At 37.3% G+C, this 21,297-nt stretch overlaps 1 protein-coding gene across 1 annotated transcript in view; it reads left to right on the forward strand.

The window, feature by feature from the left end:
- Positions 1-18,209, forward strand: part of LYPLAL1 (lysophospholipase like 1) — a 92,571-nt gene extending 74,362 nt beyond the window's left edge. The window contains exons 3-5 of the mRNA XM_053712507.1: positions 1,461-1,630; positions 4,161-4,276; positions 17,082-18,209. Coding sequence (XP_053568482.1) covers positions 1,461-1,630; positions 4,161-4,276; positions 17,082-17,315 — 520 coding nt within the window. The 3' untranslated portion in view covers positions 17,316-18,209. The remainder of the gene's footprint in view (positions 1-1,460; positions 1,631-4,160; positions 4,277-17,081) is intronic.
- The last annotated feature ends 3,088 nt before the right edge of the window (positions 18,210-21,297 follow it).

The raw sequence follows: 21,297 nt of genomic DNA on the forward strand, positions 1-21,297 counted from the left end.
AACTTAACCTATCACAAAGTTATTTATTGTTTTCAGTGTGGCAAGGTAGGCTGTATCCATTAAATGTAAAGGAACAGAAAACCTCATGTATTAATGTAAAAATTGCACAATACCCATATGTATGTATGTATGTGTGTGTATGTGTGTGTATATATATATATATATATATATATATATATATATATACACCTAAACTTGGGTGCTTTAACCAATAGAAGATGGTCAGTCTCCCTTTTATAAATATTATGTATGTATTGGGTACTTGTAAAGCGCGGCTAATCACCCGTAAGGGTCTCAACGCACTGCTCATTTTATCGATAATATAGGATGAAAGGCTGAGTGGACCTCTCTGGGGATCGAACCTGCAACCCTTGGGCTGCTACAGAGCTCGGCCACAGTGCCTTAGCATGCTGAGCTATCTGTCCAGCTTTATTTATTATTTATAAATATGTGGTGGCTGTACATATACGTTTTGTTATTGGCTCACCAGATGTGTTCGACTAGCTCCCAGTAGTGGGTTGCTGTTCAGGAGATGACTTTAACTATGTGTTTTAACCCTCTTTGCAACCACTAGTGCAATAACAACGCATTTTCTTTTTTAACTTTTATGTTCCTTTAAATGGACAGTAAACACCATGAGATTTTAATATGAAAGGTTTAGTTATGTATAGTAAAACAACTTTGCAATATATTTTCATTTGTCCCTTTGCATATAATTTAGCAATGAAAATTGTGGCTTCTTTAAATCTCAGACATCGAAAAGCCCCTGCAGACTTCTCACAGTGAACCCTGCTACATATCTTTCCATAGCTAGCTTTAACAGATAAACAATTGACTTTATATTCACAATATGACTGTGGCTAGCATTGTTGTATACCGACTGCGTTTCATGTCCCTTTACTTGATTTAAAAATGTTTAGACTTGGTTGTTGTTATTCTATAGCAAGACAACAGAAATATATTGTAATTTCAAGGTGTTTACTGTCCCTTTAATATTAATATATTTGAATGGATACAAATGTTTTCAACATTATTATTATGTGTGATAAAGCAATACAATATGTTAGCTCTGTGTAATCTGTGATACAATTATTACATTGAAAACATTTTCATTCCGGCATGCTAGGACAGATACTAACTGAAATGACAGGTTGCTCAGATTAGAATTCTATTGTTTCGTTTTTTTTTTTTTCTTACATCATTACCTTTTATATTATGATCACATGATCAGCATTAGAACAGAGATTACCCGGTAGCTATAGTGACCATTTTTTTTAAGTATGGCTTTACGAGACAAAGTGAGTGAGGGAAAAAAAAAAAATAAGGGAAGTTTGAACTTGCAAAAGATGCATCTTTCTTGAACAGGGATATGAAACCATTCTATATTTGTCATTTTATTGGGCTGTGTTCAAGTTTGCTCTATAACTGAGTTTTTACGACACATGTGTATCTTTTACTAGGCCGTACACACCAATGAGGGGAGCACTGTCCAATGTTTGGTTTGACCGCCATAAAATATCATTTGAGAGTCCTGAACACCTTGAGTCTGTTGATGCAATGTGCCATATCTTGTCAAGCTTAATCAACGAAGAAGTAAATATAGGAATTAAGAAAAGCCGAATACTCTTGGGTAAGATAATCATGTTTATTGCATTTGTAGCAAGCATATTTAGGTTTCCCATTAGTGGAGAAAGTCTGTTCCAGATAACCTTATTATTAATGTTACATGACAAGATATATAATACATCATAGTGTTGTGAACAAAGGGGCATTGAACACTGGATACATTGTAGTTAAAGTGATGGTAAACTGTGAGCATACACTAGGCTGCATGTGACCAAGCTTTCAAAATGAATGGCATTTTCATTCACAAACTGTTCTTTAGCCCGCTGCTTCATAACGTCTAATAAATATGCCCCTTAAAATCTATTGTGTAAGGGGGAATTGTGCTTGAGTACACGGCACAACAGTGCATGTCAAGTTTGCTTACATTGTATTAAAACCTTTACATCTTGTGATTTATTAACAACATTATTTTCATAACAATTTAGAAAAAAACTTTAAAATGTTCTTGTTGTCAAAACAATTAGTGTATATTACTTCCACTATCAATTGCTAATTTTATTTGCTTATTTAGGTTCCCTTTTCTCACAGAGGTTACATGTGGATTTGCATATTAATATTCCACAAATTAGAGGCAACATGGACAGGGACCCATAAAATTAGGGGAATATTGTTCCACATCTAAATAATTTCTAACGGTTCAGATTTAAAATAAAAGTGATACTATATTATGTAGCTTTACAGCATCGTGTTACTTTAATGCATTTTTCTATTAATGTGCATTAAAAAAAAGCTGTGGAAGAATACCACTGTATTATTGAGAGGTAAGTGCACGGTGTATATACTCAGACTAAGGCCTAGTTTCTATTCAGGAGGTAAGGTTTGGAAACTGGTGGTAACATAACAATTTTCCATAGACTTTAATGGAAATAAATATTTTTACCACCAGTTTCCAAACTTTACCACCTCAACAGAATCTAGACCAAAGCTTGTGCTGATTTTGGAATATTATTGTATGTCCCTTTAATAAAATTCAACCTTGAACACAATTGTTAGTAAAAATGACTAAGCCACAGTTTTAGTCACTATTACTCATTAGAGGGTATTCCCCAAAACCAAGGCTGCTGGGGATCCTTTTATGACAAATTCTGAATGAGTAGATACATATAATACTTGGCATTGCCACAAATCTTGCCATAGTCCCTTTTATATAGTGTAATAGATCCATAAGAATGTACAGCATGCTTGATATATTAAAACATTTTTTCCATTTGGAATTAACTCATAGGAACAGTCTAGCACAATAACTGTGTCATCAACGTTTAAAGAAAAAAAAAATCTGTAGCCACTGCCAGGAAATTACCTTTACTGTTCTTAAGACATTACGAAATACTGAAAGGCAACCCCTCGTAGATGGTAGGTCATTATTTTACATTTATATAAGAAATGCCAGGGAAGACACACATTATTCATAATGAACGCACTAGAGAAAAATGAAAACAATCTTTTTAAGCATGTGTTTTATGCATCATGTCAGCCTAGACATTGAAATACTATCGTTTTGAATCATAACATTTTGCCACAAACTATAAATATTCACTGAAATCAGTCTCAAAAGAATTTACTATAGTCTTTACCTAGGGACTGTAATGTTATTGAGTGATACACTGCAGGTTTTTCCATGGAAAATTAAATTCAAAGAGGTAGCTTTTTGCACCAACTCTTTTTCCCCTTTTCTTGTGTTAACCACATGAAAGCACCATTACCTAATATTCTACTCTGGAGGTGATTGCATTGAAAAAGATTGCTTGTGAGTCATTACGGCTATATTTGCCAGATTGTGACTAACTGGGTGTAAAATATAGATTCAGTTTTCTCAGAAGCAGTAATGAGATTTCAAGGAGTATAATAGTTAAACCTGCTTATGCAATACTCTGTATAAAAATGTAGACAATGATATAGAATGCGAGACGTGTGCTAATGACATTTAAACATTTATGCTTCCAGTACACTTGCACACAGACACATAAGTGAGAAACAAGAATTTTTTTTTTTTTTTTTTTAAATCTCCTGTTTCAAATTAGATTTTGCTGTATTATATAAAATGTATTTAAAAGCACACCAAATTGGTTTAAATAATAATAATTAAAAAAAAAAAGCTTCAACACAAAGCTGATGAGAAACATCAGAATTTTTCCTCTAAAATAAAGTAAAATAATATCAATCAAAGACCACAATATGTGGCCACTGTGCATTTCACACAAGCGTAAGGCAGAGTGGAAACAGTGGCAGATGTCTTGTAATTTGAATGAATGGACCTTCGTTTCTCAAAAGGAAAATCCTAATTGTTTTCTGCCCAAAAAAAGAGGCAGGAGGCCACAACAGAAGCCTTCGGGAGAGACATATTCCCTACCACTGTCCTAAAAAAATTATTTATTTTCATGACATCTTGAAAATCTTTGTATAAGCCTGTTTTCACTGAGCATGTTTTTGAATGATAAAATAATTTGTACTTGCTGGTATTCTACTGCTCAACTCCATTTCTACCTGTATTGTAAATAACCTAAGCAAACATATATAATTTTCTAATTTTCTAGGAGGATTTTCAATGGGAGGAGCCATGGCAATGCATTTAGCTTACAGGCACCACAAAGAGATAGCTGGGGTATTTGCTCTCTCCAGTTTTCTTAATAAATCATCAGCTGTATATCAGGTAATAGTATACTTAAATATATAACCTTTACATTGTAATTTTTATGATACATATTTCATCTACAGATGCTATCTCACAAATGTCTATGGAATAACCTTCTACTAACTTATATTTCTCTAGTAAGGTGTATCCAGTCCACGGATCATCCATTACTTATGGGATATTCTCACTCCCAACAGGAAGTTGCAAGAGGACCCACAGCAAAGCTGTTATATAGCTCCTCCCCTCACTACCATATCCAGTCATTCTCTTGCAACTCTCAACGCACATGGAGATAGTAAGAGGAAAGTGGTGAAAAATAGTTAGTTTATTAACTTCAATCAAAAGTTTATTTTAAATAGTACCGGAGTTGTGCTATTTGTTCTCAGGCAGAGATAGAAGAATTTGCCTGAGTTTTCTATGATCTTAGCAGATTGCAACTAAGATCCATTGCTGTTCTCATACATGTCTGAGGAGTGAGGTAACTTCAGGGGGAGATTGGCGTGCAGTTTATTCTGGTATCAGGTATGTGCAGTTATGATGTTTTTCTAGGATTGGAAATGCTAGAAAATGCTGCTGATTCCTGATAAATGTAAGTTAAGCCTGAATACAGTGATTTAATAACGACTAGTATCATGCTTATTCCCAGGGGTAATACCCTTATAGATATGCTATATAAAACGTTTGCTGGCATGTTTAATCGTTTTTTTTATATATGCTTGGTGATAAAACTTGGGGCCTATTTTTTTTCCACATGGCTGGCTGTATTTTTGCCTAGAAACGGTTTCCTGAGGCTTTCCACTGCTGTAATATGAGTGGGAGGGGCCTATTTTAGCGCTTTTTTGCGCAGTTATAATTACAGACTGAGACATCCAGTTTTCCTCAAGAGTCCCCTGCATGCTACAGGACATCTCTAAAGAGCCTAAAAACGTTTATTGGGGAAGGTAGGAGCCACAGTAAAGCTGTGGCATTTTGCTGGGACTGTTAAAAAACGTCTGTCGTTTTTTTGATCCGTTTTTTGAACCAAGGGGTTAATCATCCATTTGCAAGTGGGTGCAATGCTCTGTTAGCCTATTACATACACTGTAAACATTTTGTTTGTGTAACTGCCTTTTTTCACTGTTTTTCAAATTTTGACTAAATTTGTTTCTCTTAAAGGCACAGTACTGTTTTTTATATTTGCTTGTTAACTTGAATTAAAGTGTTTTCCAAGCTTGCTAGTCTCATTGCTAGTCTGTATAAACATGTCTGACATAGAGGAAACTCCTTGTTCATTATGTTTAAAGGCCATAGTGGAACCCCCTCTTAGAATGTGTACAGATTGTACTGACTTCACTCTAAGCAAAAAAGATCATATTATGTCTTTAAAAAATTTATCACCAGAGGAATCTAGCGAGGGGGAAGTTATGCCGACTAACTCTCCCCAGAGGATTAAAAGAGGGCAGACGGTGTAATTCAATGTTAACTTCTTGTAAATAATACTAAGAATATCCAATATAAAATGTTTAACAATATATACTTAAAAAGTACACAAGGATAGCATAAAATAATATCCACAGGTGTATAAAAATTCAGTACATATAGCGCTGATAGAATTAAAATAAAGAAATAACTAAGAAACCTTAAAGGTAATACCTATTTTAATTAACACAACTTGTAGTTAAACGAACATAGAATAATAAAAACTTCAAAATGAAAAATGACCAGATTTAGCAAATTGTCTAAAACAATAAATGTCCCTAATAAAAAGTCTTATAGAGTCCAGGTGGGTTCCGTGTGATCCAGTGTGCTGGGTGTCCTAATGTGTCCAATTGAGATTACTCCAAGTGGGGTTGATATGAAAAAATAGGAATAGAAAAAATAAATAAATAAAAAATTAAAAATCCCTCCCCCAATAGCTTACTCGGTAAGGAGTTAAAGTGGAAGAAAAAGCAGCACATACTCCAAATAATGATTGTGTTAACAAATTGATGGGTTTGCACCATCCAGGACAACACTGCATGGAGCTGAATCACTGATAGCAATTGAAATATATAGAGGACCTCACTAGGTGATCTTATACCGACCCCCCCCCCCCCCCCCTCAAAACTAAAAGTTTAACAATTTTAAAATTGCAATTCAAAGAATAAGAATGATAGTAAATGATAACCCTGACTAAACAATGTCACATTTTATTATAGCCCCCCAAAAACTATAAGTTAATCAGACAGAAAATTAATTTAATTTATAATCTAAAAATAATGAAATCCTTTTAAATAAAATAAAAACTATATAAAAAATTAGATATCCTTTAAAGATACAGAGAGGTAATAACAGTACTTTCTCTGCATGTTCTGAAAATAATTCTAAAAAACAAAATGCTTATAGTGCTTAAAGGAACATTGAACCCAAATTTTTTCTTTTGTGATTCAGATAGAGCATGACATTTTAAGCAACTTTCTAATTTACTCCTATTATCAAATTTTATTTATTCTCTTGGTATCTTTATTTTAAATGCATGAATGTAAGTTTAGATGCCAGCCCATTTTTGGTGAACAACCTTGGTTGTTCTTGCTGATTGGTGGATAAATTCATCCACCAATGAAAAAGTGCTGTCCAGAGTACTGAAACAACAAACAAGCTTAGATGCAGTCTTTTTCAAATAAAGATATCAAGAGAACGAAGAAAAATTGATAATAGGAGTAAATTAGAAAGTTGCTTAAAATTGCATGCTCTATCTGAATCACGAAAGAAATTTTTTTTTGGGTACAGTGTCCCTTTAAGCTCAAGAGAAACATTAGATGCTGACAAACACACACATACATATATTTACACACTCAAACACAACATATATATTGAGACACCTATATAAACATACAAATTACCACAAACAGATATTCATAAAACACACACACAAAAATGCACACACACGAACATATATATATATATATATATATATATATATAAACATATATTTACACACAAATATAAAAAAACATATATTTACACACAAATATAAAAAAACATATATTTACACACAAATATAAAAAAACATATATATATACAAATGTAAACACACATAGACATATATTTACACAAGCACACACACAGTATCACACAACCAAAAACCAGGACAACGCTCCATGGAGCTGCTCAAAGTCTTCATCATAAAGACCAAGTGAAATATCTAGAGAACCTCACTAAGGGCTCGATTTATCAAATTCGGGTGGGCTCACTCTTGTGAGAACCTGCAGTCATATGGGGCGAATGGCTTGATAAATCAAGCCCTAAGTGTTGCTATAGTTCCCTCCACACCCAATTCCTCTCTTAATCTCTAGGGTGCGTGTTTCTGATGTAAGTTAAAAAATTTGTGGTCTCTCAAAAAAAAAAAGTCACAACCTATCAAGGAAGGTAAGTGACAACTATTAGTATAGTGATTATAGTGATTTTTTTAGCTCAGAAAACGTAAATGTCAGACAGAATATCCATATTATTATTTCATAAATTGATCAAATCTAATTTTAAGATAAAATAAAAACATACACAGAAAACATACAGAGAGGAAATAATAGTGCAATCTCTAGATTTTCTGAAAAAAATATATATTATTTTGTTCCTCAAGGTCATCACAAACATTAAATGCTGACACACACGCACATATATATATATTTACACACACACAGCTCCCCACCGCCCCCAATACCTCTTCTCATCTCTGTGCTTCCCATTTTCTGATGTAATTTTAAAAATTTGCAGTCTCTCTTTTAAAAAAAAAAAAATAGCCCATCAAGGAGGGCAAGAGATAACTCTGAGTATACAAAGTAAAGTGAGTTTATTTCCCAAAAAAATAAACGTCAATCACAGAATATCCATATCATTAACAATTAAAATTAAATTTTTAGATAAAATTAAATATATATATATTTATTTTAAAAAGAGAAATTCTGAAGACGTACAGAGAGGTAATCACAAGACAGTCTATGCATCTTGTTCAATGAGTCACACAAAAAAAAATGCTTATGGTACACACTGTCCCATGCACACTGTCCCATGCACACTGTCCCATGCACACTGTCCCATGCACACTGTCCCATGCACACTGTCCCATGCACACTGTCCCATGCACACTGTCCCATGCACACTGTCCCATGCACACTGTCCCATGCACACTGTCCCATGCACACTGTCCCATGCACACTGCCCCATGCACACTGCCCCATGCACACTGCCACATGCACACTGCCACATGCACACTGTCCCATGCACACTGCCACATGCACACTGCCACATGCACACTGTCACATGCACACTGTCACATACACAGAATAACCCACACACTCTAACATCACACACTATATTCACTCACATACAATGATCAGACAGCTAAAATGTACAGTCAGCCTCTCCTTCACGTAATCGGGACCTCATCCCTTACCCCTTTTGCCTGTAACGGAGGTAAGTGGAGGGAAAAGAAGCACATCTGAGAGGTTAATAAATAGCTGCTCAAAGTCCCTATTACAGACACAAAGCTAAATATATTGCGGCCCCCACTAAGTGCTCTTAAAGCCGACCCATCCCTCTCTTCATCTATGGCTGGGTAAGTGTTTCTAAAGGTAAACTAAAAGATAGGGATCTGCAGACCACTGATAACCCTGGTACAGTAAATAAATTGTTCATGAAATGGAAATGGGCAGATTGTGTAGCGCACAGAGCTAATGGGCAGATTGTGTAGCGCACAGAGGACACAGAACAATAATGTTAACTAAAATTACAGGGGAATAAATTGGATGATACACTCATGGTATCCACATTGCGCATGCGCAAAATATTGTGTGTGCGCTAGAAAAGTTATTTATGAGTCAATGCTAATTGGACTAATAATAAGATAAACAAATCATACTAAGCAGTGGGCAGAGCCTGGCAGACATTTTAGATTGCTGAATAACAAAAAAATTTAACGTTTTAAGCAACAGATTAGACCAAGTATATCAGACATGATTTAAGAGTTTGGTCAGGTATGTACCCATTATTGTAGGGTGTAGACTGTCCCTTTAACTGTGTCACAAAACACACAAAAAATACATTACAAAGTACAGTTTACAGTTAGGCTGCCACACTGTCTCAAAAGTGACATAGGCCCAGAAAGTCAATTTGTCAAATCATGTAAATGTGCAGGACCCATATTTGGTCCTGTAACTTCTTGAAACTCTATAAAACCTGTACATGGGGGGTATCATTGCACTCATGGGGCATCGCTGAACACAAAGATGGGTGTTTAATATGATATTCACAATAAAAATGTGAATGCATGCTTGGAAAACATCACATTTTCTCAACCTTGCTTAGATTTTATTCATATTCAATTATGGTTCATATTTAAATATTTGATGTCAAAAGAAAGCTCTATTTGTTCTCTAAAAAGCGATATATAATAAGTTTGAGTGCACTTAATGTAAAAGAGGTATATTATGGTTGAACAAACATATAGCTCAATTTCTCTTGTTAAGTGTAGTCAGTCCACGGGTCATCCATTACTTATGGGATTATATCTCTTCCCCAACAGGAAGTTGCAAGAGGATCACCCAAGCAGATCTGCTATATAGCTCCTCCCCTCACATGTCATATCCAGTCATTCTCTTGCAAGCTAACTAAAGATAGGTTGTTGTGAGAGGGCTGTGGTGTTTTTAAACTTAGTTTATTTCTTCAATCAAAAGTTTGTTATTTTAAATGGCACCGGAGTGTGCTGTTTGTTCTCAGGCAGCATTAGAAGAAGAATCTGCCTGCGTTTTCTATGATCTTAGCAGACGTAACTAAGATCCACTGGCTGTTCTCGCACATTCTGAGGAGTGAGGTAACTTCAGAAGAGGGGAATAGCATGCAGGGCCCCCCTGCAAACGAGGTATGTGCAGTAAATTATTTTTCTAAGCAATGGAATTGACTGAGAAATTACTGCTGATACCAATGTAATGTAAGTACAGCCTTAAATGCAGTGGTAGCGACTGGTATTAGGCTGAGGAGTGTGTGTACACTGAAGTATTTTTCTAGGGAATGGAATTTGACTCAGAAAATACTGTTAATACTGAAGTAATGTGTGAGCCTTAACTGCAGTAAAAGCGACTGGTAGCAGGCTTATTAATAACACTTCATAACTTTTAAAATGTATGTTCAAAACGTTTACTGGCATGTTAATCGTTTTTTGTGAGGTACTTGGTGATAAAACTTATTGGGGCATGATTTTTACCACATGGCTAACTTTTGTTTCTGCATAGAAACAGTTAACTGAGCTTCCCCACTGTGTAATATGAGTGGGAGGGGCCTATTTTAGCGCTTTTTTGAGCAGTAAAAATTGTCACAATCTTCCTACTTCATCCTCCATGATCCAGGACGTCTCTAGAGAGCTCAGGGGTCTTCAAAATTCATTTTGAGGGAGGTAATCAGTCACAGCAGACCTGTGACAGTGTGTTTGACTGTGATAAAAACGTTAATTATTAAATTGTTATCCGTTTTTGGGTATTAAGGGGTTAATCATCCATTTGCTGGTGGGTGCAATCCTTTGCTAACTTAATACATTTACTGTGAAAATTTGGTTGCTATAACTAATTTGGTTCATTGTTATTTCAACTGTGACAGCTTTTTGTGCTTCTTAAAGGCACAGTAGCGTTTTTTATATTGCTTGTAAATTTATTTGAAAAGTATTTTCCAAGCTTGCTAGTCTCATTGCTAGTCTGTTTAAACATGTCTGACACAGATGAATCTGTTTGTTCACTATGTATGAAGGCCAATGTGGAGCCCCATAAAAAATTGTGTACTAAATGCATTGATGTAACTTTGAATAAAAGTCAGTCTTTACATGCAAAGAAATTATCACCAGACAACGAGGGGGAAGTTATGACGACTAACTCTCCTCACGTGTCAGTACCTTCGCCTCCCGCTCAGGAGGTGCGTGATTTTGAGGCGCCAAGTACATCAGGGAGGCACTTACAAATCACTTTGCAAGACATGGCTACTGTTATGACAGAAGTACCTGGTCAGCTGACGTGACTTCTAAATCTAAATTGCTTAATATTCCTTTCAAAGGGCAGACCTTATTCGGGCCCGGCTTGAAAGAAATTATCGCTGACATTACGGGAGGTAAGGGCCATGCTCTACCTCAGGACAGGGCCAAATCAAAGGCCAAACAGTCTAATTTTCGTGCCTTTCGTAACCTCAAGGCAGGAGCAGCATCAACTTCCTCCGCTCCAAAACAGGAAGGAGCTGTTGCTCGTTAGACAGTGCTGGAAAACTAACCAGTCCTGGAACAAGGGCAAGCAGGCCAGAAAACCTGCTGCTGCCCCTAAGACAGCATGAAGAGAGGGCCCCCTATCCGGAAACGGATCTAGTGGGGGGCAGACTATCTCTCTTCGCCCAGGCTTGGGCAAGAGATGTCCAGGATCCCTGGGCGTTGGAGAGCATATCTCAGGGATATCTTCTGGATTTCAAAGCTTCTCCTCCACAAGGGAGATTTCATCTTTCAAGGTTATCAGCAAACCAAATAAAGAAAGAGGCGTTTCTATGCTGTGTACAAGACCTCTTACTAATGGGGGTAATCCACCCGGTTCCGCGAACGGAACACGGGCAGGGATTCTATTCAAATCTGTTTGTGGTTCCCAAGAAAGAGGGAACCTTCAGACCAATTTGGACTTAAAGATCCTAAACAAATTCCTAAGAGTTCCATCATTCAAAATGGAAACTATTCGAACCATCCTACCCATGATCCAAGAGGGTCAGTACATGACCACTGTGGACTTAAAGGATGCCTACCTTCACATACCGATTCACAAGGATCATTATCGGTACCTAAGATTTGCCTTCCTAGACAGGCATTACCAGTTTGTAGCTCTTCCCTTCGGGTTAGCTACGGCTCCAAGAATCTTTACAAAGGTTCTGGGCTCACTTCTGGCGGTACTAAGACCGCGAGGCATAGCGGTGGCTCTGTACCTAGACGACATCCTGATACAAGCGTCAAGTTTTCAAACTGCCAAGTCTCATACAGAGATAGTTCTGGCATTTCTGAGATCGCATGGGTGGAAGGTGAACGTGGAAAAGAGTTCTCTATTACCACTCACAAGGGTTCCCTTCCTAGGGACTCTTATAGATTCTGTAGAGATGAAAATTTACCTGACGGAGGCCAGGTTATCAAAACTTCTAAATGCTTGCCGTACCCTTCATTCCATTCCACACCCGTCAGTAGCTCAGTGCATGGAAGTAATCGGCTTAATGGTAGCGGCAATGGACATAGTACCATTTGAGCGACTGCATCTTAGACCGCTGCAATTGTGCATGCTAAGTCAGAGGAATGGGGATTATTCAGATTTGTCCCCTCTACTAAATCTGGACCAAGAGACCAGAGATTCTCTTCTATGGTGGCTTTCTCTGCCCCACCTGTCCAAGGGGATGACCTTCCGCAGGCCAGATTGGACAATTGTAACAACAGACGCCAGCCTTCTAGGTTGGGGCGCAGTCTGGAATTCCCTGAAGGCTCAGGGATCATGGACTCAGGAGGAGAAACTCCTCCTAATAAATATTCTGGAGTTAAGAGCGATATTCAATGCTCTTCTAGCTTGGCCTCAGTTAGCAACTCTGAGGTTCATCAGATTTCAGTCGGACAACATCACGACTGTGGCTTACATCAATCATCAAGGGGGAACCAGGAGTTCCCTAGCGATGTTGGAAGTCTCAAAGATAATTCGCTGGGCAGAGTCTCACTCTTGCCACCTGTCATCAATCTACATCCCAGGCGTGGAGAACTGGGAGGCGGATTTTCTAAGTCGCCAGACTTTTCATCCGGGGGAGTGGGAACTTCATCCGGAGGTCTTCGCTCAACTGATTCATCGTTGGGGCGAACCAGATCTGGATCTCATGGCGTCTCGCCAGAACGCCAAGCTTCCTCATTACGGATCCAGGTCCAGGGACCCGGGAGCGGCGCTGATAGATGCTCTAGCAGCCCCTTGGGTTTTCCAGATGGCTTATGTATTTCCACCGTCTCCGCTGCTGCCTCGACTGATTGCCAAGATCAAACAGGAGAGAGCATCAGTGATTCTGATAGCGCCTGCGTGGCCACGCAGGACCTGGTATGCAGACCTAGTGGACATGTCGTCCTGTCCACCATGGTCTCTGCCTCTGAGGCAGGACCTTCTAATTCAGGGTCCTTTCAACCATCCAAATCTAATTTCTCTGAGGCTGACTGCATGGAGATTGAACGCTTGATTCTATCAAAGCGTGGCTTCTCGGAGTCAGTTATTGATACCTTAATACAGGCTAGGAAACCTGTTACCAGAAGAATTTACCATAAGATATGGCGTAAATATTTGTATTGGTGCGAATCCAAGAGTTACTCATGGAGTAAGGTTAGGATTCCTAGGATATTGTCTTTTCTACAAGAGGGTTTAGAAAAGGGCTTATCCGCTAGTTCGTTAAAAGGACAGATTTCTGCTCTGTCTATTCTTCTACACAAGCGTCTGGCAGAAATTCCAGACGTTCAGGCTTTTTGTCAGGCTTTGGCTAGGATTAAGCCTGTGTTTAAGACTGTTGCTCCACCGTGGAGCTTAAACTTAGTTCTTAATGTCCTGCAAGGCGTTCCATTTGAACCCCTTCATTCCATTGATATTAAGCTGTTATCTTGGAAAGTTCTGTTTTTGATGGCTATTTCCTCGGCTCGAAGAGTCTCTGAGTTATCTGCCTTACATTATGATTCTCCTTATCTGATTTTTCATTCAGACAAGGTAGTTCTGCGTACTAAACCTGGGTTCTTACCTAAGGTAGTTTCTAACAGGAATATCAATCAAGAGATTGTTGTTCCATCATTGTGTCCTAACCCTTCTTCAAAGAAGGAACGACTTTTGCATAATCTGGACGTAGTCCGTGCCCTGAAGTTCTATTTGCAGGCAACTAAGGATTTTCGTCAAACTTCTTCCCTGTTTGTCGTTTACTCTGGACAGAGGAGAGGTCAAAAGGCTTCAGCCACCTCTCTCTCTTTTTGGCTTCGTAGCATAATACGTTTAGCCTATGAGACTGCTGGACAGCAGCCTCCTGAAAGAATTACAGCTCATTCTACTAGAGCTGTGGCTTCTACTTGGGCCTTTAAAAATGAGGCTTCTGTTGAACAGATTTGCAAGGCTGCGACTTGGTCTTCACTTCACACTTTTTCAAAGTTTTACAAATTTGACACTTTTGCTTCTTCGGAGGCTATTTTTGGGAGAAAGGTACTTCAGGCAGTAGTTCCCTCCGTTTAAAGTTCCTGCCTTGTCCCTCCCTTCATCCGTGTACTTTAGCTTTGGTATTAGTATCCCATAAGTAATGGATGACCCGTGGACTGACTACACTTAACAAGAGAAAACATAATTTATGCTTACCTGATAAATTTATTTCTCTTGTAGTGTAGTCAGTCCAAGGCCCGCCCTGTCTTTTAAGGCAGTTCAAAATTTTTTAATTTAACTCCAGTCACCACTGCACCCTATGGTTTCTCCTTTCTCGTCTTGTTTCGGTCGAATAACTGGATATGACATGTGAGGGGAGGAGCTATATAGCAGATCTGCTTGGGTGATCCTCTTGCAACTTCCTGTTGGGGAAGAGATATAATCCCATAAGTAATGGATGACCCGTGGACTGACTACACTACAAGAGAAATAAATTTATCAGGTAAGCATAAATTATGTTTCTCCAACATAGGTGTGTCCGGTCCACGGCGTCATCCTTACTTGTGGGATATTCTCTTCCCCAACAGGAAATGGCAAAGAGCCCAGCAAAGCTGGTCACATGATCCCTCCTAGGCTCCGCCTACCCCAGTCATTCTCTTTGCCGTTGTACAGGCAACATCTCCACGGAGATGGCTTAGAGTTTTTTAGTGATCGTTTATCAATAGCAAAACTCTACCCACAATTTTCTGTATATCGAAGAGCCGACCTGGGCTTTAGTCTTCAGAAAACAAAGGCTAGCCTCAACCATAATGTTAGTATAAAGTACACTGTTTTGCAGTCGTCATCAGCTAAAACCAATTATATGTAACATAGTTAACCTTGAGACTTTAGCAGGGTGCATTTTAAATTCTGAGAATTAAAAAGTTCTCAATTTTTAGAGCTAAATTACATAAAAGGGGGCAAAATAAATTATTTCAAAATCTCAGGTGTATATTGTCTGTTTAAGCTTAAAGTGAAGGTAAAGTTATCCGGTATTGAAGACAACCAAGCATTTCTCAATATTACCTTAATATAGTCGCTAAGTTATTTTTTAGATTACTGCTATAGTTTTCAAAAATTTTTTATTTCAAATTCCCTACCAATTGGCTGCCGACTCCTCCCAAGCCCTACTTCCGTGTTCTGCATTGTCTGACGTCTTCAGCTGTCCCACCCGCTCTCTGTGCCTCTCAAAAGCGCTTTCCCGATTCAGAATAAAATGCACATGCGCTACTTGCCAATGCAGCTTTCCACTGCGCATGCTCCATGTCCGTATCGTTAATAAGAAGCCGATGACGTAGTGAGGGATTCCTACCTGTATTGAAGACGCATACATGACACGGGAGCGTGCGCGGTTTTCAATACAAAGAAAAAATGTATAACGCAGATGACGTGGAGAGACGGCCGCCTAACGGCTGATATTTGGATTGGATGAAATAAAAATGTTATCGAAAGATTAAAAAAAAAATACTGGTTGAATTTTCGTAAGTTTAGAAATTGCCTTTATGAAGGTAATAACTTGAGTTATACGCAAATATATAAAAAAGAATGAAACATATTTATTTTACACCATTATTGATATACTTCATCGAGATTAAGGTAATCAAAAAGGGAGGGGGCGCCCTAATTTAATAATATAGAGAGTCCAAAGAAGGGCTGAGATTAAAAATAATAAGTGTACTAATTGTGCAATAGTAGTATTATTATAGGTCTAACAAAGATATAATATATGTGGGGTATCACAAATCTGCCCTTGCAGAGAATAGTGAAATTGATAGTACAATTGTCAAAAAAGATCCATTACCATTGTAATACACTATGAGAGATAATGTTATGATAAAGTCTTTGATAAAGGGATGAGGCAGCAAACTGTGGAGATCCAGGCCGGGATCCAAACGCAGCAATCTACAAATACAAGAAGAGACAGATGCGCCACATGGCCCAATATTGTTTGATCCAAAATCAACAGATGAATATATAATGACTAGACTCACATTTGAGAGAGCACCTCAATCTCCCTTGATGACTGAATTGACCCCATCCTGCTCCTATAGCATCAAGGGAGATGCTACAACTATTGTGAGTACCTCTCTTACCATTTGGTTCTATATCATCACTGTTCCTGCTGTACTAGGCAATGTGGGCACCTGTGTCTCTCATCTTTTTGAATACAGATACTACATCTTTGCGGGAGTTTGGTCTGCTGGGTGACTGTAATAGATCCCAGTCTGCCTCTATAGCACTGATTGAGGTGCTCTCTCAAATGTGAGTCTAGTCCTTATATATTCATCTGTTGATTTTGGATCAAACATTATTGGGCCATGTGGCGCATCTGTCTCTTCTTGTATTTGGAGATTAAGGTAACTTTACCATTGCTTTAAAGAAACCCACTATTTAATTTATACTGAACTAGTACAACACATCATATACAGTTCAGAAGATCTACAACTGTAATAATTTATACATTGGTATAGACGGTGTGCCTTTCATATTAAGTTAAAATATTACTTAAAAAATGTCTCCCCTCTGATATCGGCTTTTATTAAAAGTACATTGTGTTTGTTTAAAAAAAAAAAAAGATGTATTACATTCAAAGGAGATTTAGTTTCTGATTTATTTTTTGTTCTCCCCAATAGGAGCTTGAAACAGAAAGTAATCTGCCTGAATTATTTCAGTGTCACGGAAGTGCAGATGAGTTAGTCTTGCATTCATGGGGTGAAGAAACTAACAAGATGCTACAGACTCATGGTGTGATATCTTCATTCCATAGCTTTCCAAACCTCTACCATGAACTCTGCAAACCAGAGCTTGAGAAGCTAAGGTCCTGGATTTTAAAGAAACTGCCAGAAGATGCAGAAGAAACCAACTAGTTCAGCCTTAATGGTGTCTAAGGCTTCATACCTACATAACGAAGGTTCTTGGGAAACCACTGTATAGGGTTTCTTCAGTTCTGTTTCTACCTATTTGCTTTGATTACCATAGATCTGCTTTAGCTTGGAGAGATTGTCAATGTGTGCAGAGAAGAAAAAAAGTGCTCCCTCTTATAATGCATTGCTGGTGCTCCAATGTCACTCCCTGAATTCTGTTAAAAGGATGTTTACATTTTTTTAATATATATATTTATTTTTTTTGCATACCAGCTATTTAGCACTGCATAGCACAACATCTACATACATATTAACGGTGTTATAAATGTCATTTTGGTAGCAAGATTGCCATTGTTTTGCAGTCCATATGTATATATATATATATATATATATATATATATATAGATATATATATATAGATATACATACACATTGAAAAGCTTCTTGAGTATTCTGATCTCCTTTGAGCTTATCAATTTGGGACATATATAAGTAAACTGATTTGACACTGCAATTACTGTGCAGAATGCTGCTGGGTCAGTATTCTAGACCCTGCAAGATCCACTCCTGATTCCTTATGTTCAATAGAAAAGCACACATTTAAGAGTTAACATACAAAGGCAAATCAGTCAATTACATCGAAAACCATTTTACTACACATATATAGACATTTTTGGTGAATTCACATTTTGAGTTGAATCCTATTAAAATTGGAAGTATGAGACCCCTCTACATGCAGATCCCCAACATTCCCCTGGTTTATTCTTGGAGGGTTTCAGTTGTGCTCTTTTGTCCTGCTAGTCAGTAGACTTGTTTCTGAGGTGGTTTACCAATTTCTTTCATGTAATTAGCAAGAGTCCATGAGCTAGTGACGTATGGGATATACATTCCTACCAGGAGGGGCAAAGTTTCCCAAACCTCAAAATGCCTATAAATACACCCCTCACCACACCCACAAATCAGTTTTACAAACTTTGCCTCCTATGGAGGTGGTGAAGTAAGTTTGTGCTAGATTCTACGTTGATATGCGCTCCGCAGCAGGTTGGAGCCCGGTTTTCCTCTCAGCGTGCAGTGAATGTCAGAGGGATGTGAGGAGAGTATTGCCTATTTGAATTCAATGATCTCCTTCTACGGGGTCTATTTCATAGGTTCTCTGTTATCGGTCGTAGAGATTCATCTCTTACCTCCCTTTTCAGATCGACGATATACTCTTATATATACCATTACCTCTACTGATTCTCGTTTCAGTACTGGTTTGGCTTTCTACTACTTGTAGATGAGTGTCCTGGGGTAAGTAAGTCTTATTTTCTGTGACACTCTAAGCTATGGTTGGGCACTTTTATATAAAGTTCTAAATATATGTGTTCAAACATTTATTTGCCTTGACTCAGGATGTTCAACATTCCTTATTTCAGACAGTCAGTTTCATATTTGGGATAATGCATATGAATTAATCAATTTTTTTCTTACCTTAAAATTTGACTTTTTCCCTATGGGCTATTAGGCTCGCGGGGGCTGAAAATGCTTCATTTTATTGCGTCATTCTTGGCGCGGACTTTTTTGGCGCAAAAATTTTCTGTTTCCGGCGTCATACGTGTCGCCGGAAGTTGCGTCATTTTTTTGACGTTTTTTTGCGCCAAAAGTGTCGGCGTTCCGGATGTGGTGTCATTTTTGGCGCCAAAAGCATTTAGGCGCCAAATAATGTGGGCGTCTTTTTTGGCGCTAAAAAATATGGGCGTCTCTATTGTCTCCACATTATTTAAGTCTCATTATTTATTGCTTCTGGTTGCTAGAAGCTTGTTCACTGGCATTTTTTTCCATTCCTGAAACTGTCATTTAAGGAATTTGATCAATTTTGTTTTATATGTTGTTTTTTCTATTACATATTGCAAGATGTCTCCGTTTGTCCCTGAGTCAGAAGCCACTTCTGGAAAAATGCTTAACTGAGTTTCAGTTCTACCAAAGCTAAGTTCATTTATTTTAAATGTTATAAATGTTTATCTTTAGCTATGGTTTGTAATAAGTTATTATGATATACTTTTACATGCAGATTCCATTAGTATTTATGCTTTATACATTTCCATTCTTAAGTGCAAGAAATGTTTAGAAGATTTATAAGAAATATTTTTTCTGATTAAGGCTATGTCTGACTTCGTGCCTTCTAATACGATTTTTAGGTCTTTTTCACTTCTTTTTTAATTATTGAAGTTTCAAATGACCAACAACATACTGATTTGTCCTTCTCTGATGATGTTTTTTTCTCTTTCAGAAATTCTCTTCATCAGATATTGACACTAACAAATCTACTTTTTTATATAATTTTTTTATTATTAAAGTACATTTGTTCTTTGTTGAAGAGGTGTTGATTATTTTGGATATTAAGGTAACTAGTTCTTTAAGACTAGCTGACACTATTTCTGCCTTTTTATTTCTTCTGTGATTTCAGAGGTTTTCTTTCCAATTCCCCATACTAGGGAATGGAATAGGCTGAGAATTTTCTTTTATTTTTAAACTATATTCTTTGTCAGCAGTTAAATTCAATTTGGAGGGTTCTCCAATTTATTGGAGCTATCTCTACTCCTACTAATTGTGCTATTGTTTTTATAGCAAAATAGTATTTATTTTCCTTTATATAGTTGTATCTTATTTTTGGAAAATTATTTAGTATCAGGTACTTTTCTAGGTCCTGTGATATTGCAATTGCTTCATTTTTTTCTGTTTACTTTAAGATCAAGTATCAGATCATGATTTATTTTAGCATTGTTAAGGGACAACATTTACTAGACTAGGTGCCGTTGCATTTGTCTTGTTGTTTTGCATTTTGCAAGTCCTCTGTTTTGACTGGTCCTTTAAACTGGACTATCATGCTAATGATTTCATTTGTGTCTTCATTTTATTGAATATATTCGCAAATGAGGGTTAATCTATGTCTTTAGCTATTTTAGCTAGAAGAATTCTGTGATTTAAAAAAAAAAAAAAAAAAAAAAAATCCAGATTTCTTTTGTTCTAAGATAATCAATTATAATTGGATTCAATTCTTAACTGTTACTATGGGCTTCAAGATTGAGTTCTAAGACTAAAACCTTAAGCTTATACTAGTTTGGTTGTTCTTATTAAGGAACGAATCCTGAGTTCTTTCCCAAGTAACATGTTTTTAATTGGGGTTTGAAATTAGCTCCCTAATGTTGCTATGCACGTGCCGTATTCCAGCTTGGCTGGTAAGGGGCAGGTTAAGACTTCTTTGAAATTTATTTGGTTCTATTTTGTCCAAATTTCTTTGATTTTATTCCAGTAAGGCTAACACTTTCTTTCAGTGTGTTTCTGTCCTATATATTTTGGATACTGTTGAGACATGGCTGGGTACCCATGGGGTTCAAGCGCTGCTCAGACCTGGAATCTTCTGGGGTTTTTTTTCCAGTTCCTTTTCTAGGAACTGGGTTTTGGAGTTTTATTCAAACTATTTTGCCTTTTTGTGGTCATTGATAGCATTATTTGTTTTCTTTAGATACAATAAATGCGTATTCTTAATTTTTCTGTTTTCATTCAGATTATTTCCTGAGGATGCGGATTCTCATACGTTTCACTTGCTCTTCAGGACATAGTTAGAGGATCTTTTTTCAAAAGCTCTTGATTCCTCACGCAAGGGTCACCTTTTTTTTTAGGTTTCCAGATGGTTTATGTCACTATCTTTGTCTCTATCAGACAAGGGACAATTTGTATTGGGTTCCGTCTGTCGGTACCTTTAGTCTCTATTATTTCCTTCAGTTGCTATATATGCATAGATGTTTTAACAGCATTGGATTCAATTCCCTTTGCTCATTTTCAATGGAAAGATCCTTTCCAGCTTTTTATGAGTGTTGTTTCTTCAAGAACATGGTTGGAGGATCAATTAACCAAAAAGTTTGTTGATTCCTCAGACAAGAGTAACCTTTTTTAGATTTCCGGATAGATTCAGTGTCCATGACTCTGTCTCTGTTGGACAGGA

This window comes from Bombina bombina, chromosome 4 (genome assembly GCF_027579735.1).
Source record: "Bombina bombina isolate aBomBom1 chromosome 4, aBomBom1.pri, whole genome shotgun sequence".
In the NCBI taxonomy this organism is placed as follows: domain Eukaryota; kingdom Metazoa; phylum Chordata; class Amphibia; order Anura; family Bombinatoridae; genus Bombina; species Bombina bombina.